At 44.4% G+C, this 5,513-nt stretch overlaps 1 protein-coding gene across 1 annotated transcript; it reads left to right on the forward strand.

Annotated features, from left to right (window-relative positions):
- The first annotated feature begins 1,825 nt into the window (after window positions 1-1,825).
- ACTRT3 (actin related protein T3) lies at window positions 1,826-3,483 on the forward strand. Its single transcript, XM_052649139.1, has 2 exons — window positions 1,826-2,013; window positions 2,565-3,483. Exons 1-2 carry the CDS (start codon window positions 1,826-1,828, stop codon window positions 3,481-3,483), a joined length of 1,107 nt encoding a protein of 368 aa, XP_052505099.1.
- Window positions 3,484-5,513: the final 2,030 nt, after the last annotated feature.

Below are 5,513 nucleotides of genomic sequence, written 5' to 3' on the forward strand. Positions count from 1 at the left end.
TACTTCTAAAAGGTCTTGTAGGTCTTCACATAGAACCATTCAACTTCAGCTTCTTCAGCATGACTGGTTGGGGCATAGACTTGGATAACTGTGATACTGAATGGTTTGCCTTGGAGACGAACAGAGATCATTCTGTCGTTTTTGAGATTACATCCAAGTACTGCATTTCAGACTCTTTTGTTGACCATGATGGCTACTCCATTTCTTCTGAGGGATTCCTCCCACAGTAGTAGATACAATGGTCACCTGAGCAAAATGATAGGATACTGAAAGAGGAACGCCCCAGGTCAGTAGGTGCCCAATATGCTACTGGAGATCAGTGGAGAAATCACTCCAGAAAGAATGAAGGGATGGAGCCAAAGCAAAAACAATACCCAGCTGTGGATGTTACTGGTGATAGAAGCAAGGTCTGATGCTGTAAAGAGCAATATTGCATGGGAACCTGGAATGTCAGGTCCATGAATCAAGGCAGATTGGAAGTGGTCAAACAAGAGATGGCAAGAGTGAACGTCGACATTCTAGGAATCAGTGAACTAAAATGGACTTGAATGAGTGAATATAAGTCTTCTATAGGGTGTGCAAAATTCAGGGTTTTTTTTTAAATCAGACACCAAGATGCACTTTTTGCCGCACAGCGTGCATATATTTTCTAAGCCTGAACTTCTTATGACCTAAGTAATATCGTTTATTCTGAAAAGAAGCAGATACACCCTTAAAAATCAGTAATTTTTAGGGAATGAGAGTGAGCTTCCATATTACACCGGGGGCGGGGATTGGAGGAGTAATCTGATGGGATTACTAAAAAAAAATTAAAAGTGAGATGGTACTATTTCGGTTTTGAGTACACTTTGTTTAGAAGCCACGGAGAAAGAAACAAAGTATTGCCGATTATGTATAGATATAATTTATGTTAAATCCACTTTAAATCCTGGCACTTTTCCCCTTTCTCCTGTTAGAAATTGACAAAGTTCTCTTTCAAGAAGTTGAAAAGCGTGAATCGTGCCCTGCCTTATACAACACTTTCCCGGTTCAAATCTCTGCACCTTTTGTCAATTTCAAGGGCGCATCTGAGAACTTCCCGCAGGACCCTGGACAGGCATGTATTAACCAGAATCTACATTCTGGTAAAGACCCACCCCAGTGTTCTTGCCTGGAGAATCCCAGGGATGGGGGAGCCTGGTGGGCTGCCATCTATGGGGTCACACAGAGTCGGACACGACTGAAGTGACTTAGCAGCAGCAGATGGTAAAGAGTCTGCCTGCAGTGCAGGAGGCCCGGATTCGATCCCTGGGTCAGGAAGATCCCCTGGGGAAGGAAATGGCAACCCACTACAGTATCCTTGCCTGGAAAATTCCATGAAGGCGCCTGTACAGGCCATGGGGTCGCAAAGAGTCGGACTCGACTGAGTGACTTCATTTTAATGACGTTGAGAAATAAAAGGTTTTTACAGCTCATGGAGATATTAGAGATAGCCTTTTGTGAAGCCTTTTTTTTTATTAAGCTTTTGGGGAAGAAAGTCAGGTTTTCCTGATATTGGTATTCCTGGATTCCAAGGGGGTGAGGAGTGGTCCAGGCCGACGCAATTGTAAGTTGCACTTTAGAGCGCACCTTGCATCCATTGAGTCCTCTGCCTGGGACTCTCTTGCCCCCAACCCCTCCCCCGCTCCCCCCGACCCCTTCCCTAGCCCGCCCGGCTCAGACCCATGGGGCGGTGCCAGGGCCTCTATGACGCGGGGTTCCAGGAACTGAGACCCCGCACATCACTCTCCTCGCTCCCCGCAGCCACGGCAGTCCGAGCAGCCGGGAGACAGGAGGCGGCGGCGGCATGAGCTACTACCAGCTACCAGTGGTGATCGACAACGGCTCAGGAGTGATCAAGGCGGGCCTGGCCGGGTCCCGGGAGCCTCAGTTTGTCTACTCGAACATTGTGGGCCGCGCCAAAGGCGTCGAGGGCGCGCAGGAAGTGTGCGTGGGAGACCAAGCGGAGCAGCGGAGAAGCTCGCTTTCCATCAGGTACCGCCTTCTCCCGGCGGCCAGGACCCGGTGGAGGGGAAGGCGGGAGAACCCAGAGGAGGGACCTAGGCTAGAGAAAGGATAAAAAGCGAGTAACGAGAGTCTCTGCCAGGCAGCGTTATTGCAAACGCTTGAGCACAAATCTCTGAGTGTACCACATACCTAAAGAGTGAACATTACTTGTTCTTTGTATCTATTCGAATATATTCAAATGTATAAACATTATCGTTCATAAAATACAAGTTCATTTAGAAATGTTAATTCCTGGTACCTTTGTCATTTGGGCTATTTGTTTTCAGCTAACTGATATGAAAACTACTATTATGTGAAGATCTCCCTATTTTCTTTTTAATTAAAAAGGGTATTCCAAAGGGACAGGGAAGATGGAAATCAACAAAAAATTTCAGAGGAAGGCAGCTAGGCTATCTTTTGCTGGCAGTCACCACCCATAAAGGGATACTGTTAATAAATATGAGGATTAACCCAAGTTTGAAGAGAGTAAAAACTGGAAAAATTTAAAGCTCCCATTTATCTTATTGCTCTTCTTACAGCTACCCAGTGGAACGTGGTCTCATTACTTCGTGGGGGGACATGGAGATCATGTGGCAGCATATCTATGATGACAACCTTGGGCTAAAGCCCTGTGATGGCCCAGTCTTGATTACAGAGTCAGCACTGAACCCACTGGCCAACCGGCAACGGGTCACTGAGGTGTTTTTTGAACATCTGGAGGTTCCTGCTTTCTTTATGTCCATCCAGGGGGTGCTAGCTCTCTTTGCAGCTGGCTTCACAACTGGCTTTGTGCTGAATTCAGGTGCTGGGGTTACCCAGTGTGTACCCATCTTTGAGGGTTACTGTCTGCCTCATGGTGTCCAGCAACTAGATCTGGCAGGTCTTGACCTCACCAACCACCTCATGATGCTGCTGAAGGAGAAGGGCATCATGCTGCTTCATGCTTCAGACAGAAAGATCATCACAGACATTAAGGAAACCTATTGCTATGTGGCAATGAACTTTGAAGAAGAAAAGGCCAAGAAAGCTGCCTGTATAGAGAAGATTTACCAACTACCTGATGGGAAGAGATTCAAGCTCCATAACCAGCTCTTTCATTGTCCAGAGGCCCTCTTCTCTCCAAGTCTCATGCACCTTGAGACCCCTGGCATTGATAAGATGTGCTTCAGCAGCATAATGAAATGCGATGCAGATCTGAGGAATGCTTTTTTCTCCAATATTATCCTTGCTGGGGGATCAACCTCTTTCCCTGGTTTAGATAAACGTCTAGTTAAGGATATAGCAAAGATGGTGCCTGCCAACACCCCTGTGCAGGTTATTGCTCCCCCAGAAAGGAAAATATCAGTGTGGATGGGAGGCTCTATTCTTGCATCCCTGTCTGCCTTCCAGGACATGTGGATCACTGCTGCAGAATATAAAGAAGTTGGACCCAATATAGTACACCAGAGATGCTTCTGACTACAGATAACATGGTTAGGAGAAAATGTTTTGGGTATATGTGATAGAAAACTTTGGATATTATATGTTTCTGGGAAAACAAAATATTTCAGTTATTGGAATGTCCATGTCTCTCTTGTATTTCTATAATGGGGGGAAATAATGGAGAAGCAGTCAAATAACAGATGCTTACTGAGTTGAACCAAATTAAATGCTCGTGCTAAGTTTCTTCAGTTGTATCTTCACTCTTCATGACCCCATAGATTGTAGCCCACTAGGCACCTCTGTCCATGGAATTCTCCAGGCCAGAATACTGGAGTGCGTTGTCATGCCCCACTCCAGGGTATCTTCCTGACCCAGGGATTGAACCCATGTCTCATTTCTTTTGCATTGGCAGGCCAGTTCTTTATCACTAGCGCTACCTGGGAAGCAAGTTAAACGCTAGAGGAGACATTATTCTTGACCTTGGAGATCTGACATTTCCTTTAGAGGGAGAGAGCAATTTGTGGTACAACATAGTATGTGCCAAATGAGTGATATAGCTTTCAGTTTGTTGAAGTTTATGAAAGGAAGGTTGCTATGAGGGAAGATTTCATAGCAGAGGGAAGCCTTCCCTGTTGGCTCAGATGGTTAAACATCTGTCTACAATGTGGGAGACCCGGGTTTGATCCCTGGGTCAGGAAGATCCCCTGGAGAAGGAAATGGCAATCCACTCCAGTACTATTGCCTGGAAAATCCCATGGACAGAGGAGCCTGGTAGGCTACAGCCCATGGGGTCGCAAAGAGTCAGACACGACTGAGCGAATTTACCTTTACCTAGGATGGGCATGGCAGGGTGAAAAAAAAAGGGCAGATATTCAGAAGAGCATAATGGAAATGAGTAAGAGTCTAGATATGAGGATGAACAAAGCATATTCAAGGCATGTTTAATACACTGGTTTAGTTAAAATGAAGAGCTCTTATTGAACAGACTAAGAGCAATGACTAGGAATGTAAATTAAGGCCAGAGGCTGGAAGGCTTTGTTTTAAATGTTGTATAGGTAAAAGATTTGAAAACAGGAGACGTAAAGAAATTAAGATGAATGTAGTGGTAGTTGGGAGGATAAATTGTCCTGGGAAAGGCCCTGTAGATTCAATGATCAATTAAAAAGTTATTAGTCTAGATATAAAGAAGTCTCACACTCAAGATTATAAGCAAGAAATGAAAAACTGACAAGTCTTGGTGCTTAATTAGTTATGAAGGGGAAAGAAGGGTCTGAAATGACCAAGATGGCTGAGAGAATGTTGGCAGTGTTGACATGACACAGTGTATTATCTGCCCTGTGCAAAGCAGTTTTAAGTGCAGTAAGTGCTAAATCAGGAGTCAGATTGTATCCTGTGGAATCCAGCAGTTCAGTGTAAGAGATGAAGTTCATACCTACTACAATAAGATGCAAAGTGGGTTAGTGTCTTAAGAGAAATGTGAAATGGGGTTTCATAGGAGGGAAAACACCTTGAGTGCTCAGGAAGACTTTCTGATAGATTTGGCTTTGGGGCTGAACTTGAAGCTGGAATTTAAATCTAACAGATTGCCCTCCCTCCGAATTTAGGGGCAATATATGTGGATTCAGGTCCAGGCCCTGCCACCCTACCAGCTGCATTTCAACAAATTGTTTAAACATTTTGAATATCAATTTCCTCATTGGTAAGTGGGGTTGCTAATCCTAATCCCTATCTGTTTCACACGGTCCTTATGAAATACACGTGAGATAATGATTCTATAAGCACTTTCAAAATGTTACTTTGCTTATAGAATTAGACAATTTATAGATCCAGTTCATGCTAATTCCTCTGCAGAGTCAAAAATCGTTTGTGTCCTTCAGCACACATTATATTACTTGAACTTTTATTGATCACAATTTATGCAGGCTTTTCTTTTGGTTTGCTTGTCTTTCTCCCTTACTAGATACATTCTTAGAAGACGAGTTGTGGGCTTTCTCTTCTTCATCTCTGTCCCCTTCCCTCATGACTTCTGTGGTAGGTATGCAGATATAGAGAACTGACGAAAAGCA

The sequence above is a fragment of the Budorcas taxicolor genome, chromosome 1 (assembly GCF_023091745.1).
Source record: "Budorcas taxicolor isolate Tak-1 chromosome 1, Takin1.1, whole genome shotgun sequence".
Classification (NCBI taxonomy): Eukaryota; Metazoa; Chordata; class Mammalia; order Artiodactyla; family Bovidae; genus Budorcas; species Budorcas taxicolor.

What these genes read in the sequence shown, in the direction of transcription:
- ACTRT3 (XM_052649139.1), top strand. Translation starts at nt 1,826, where the DNA reads ATGAGCTACTACCAGCTACCAGTGGTGATCGACAACGGCTCAGGAGTG. An exon ending in AGAAGCTCGCTTTCCATCAG is followed by an intron (nt 2,014 to 2,564) that starts GTACCGCCTTCT and finishes CTCTTCTTACAG; the next exon opens with CTACCCAGTGGAACGTGGTC.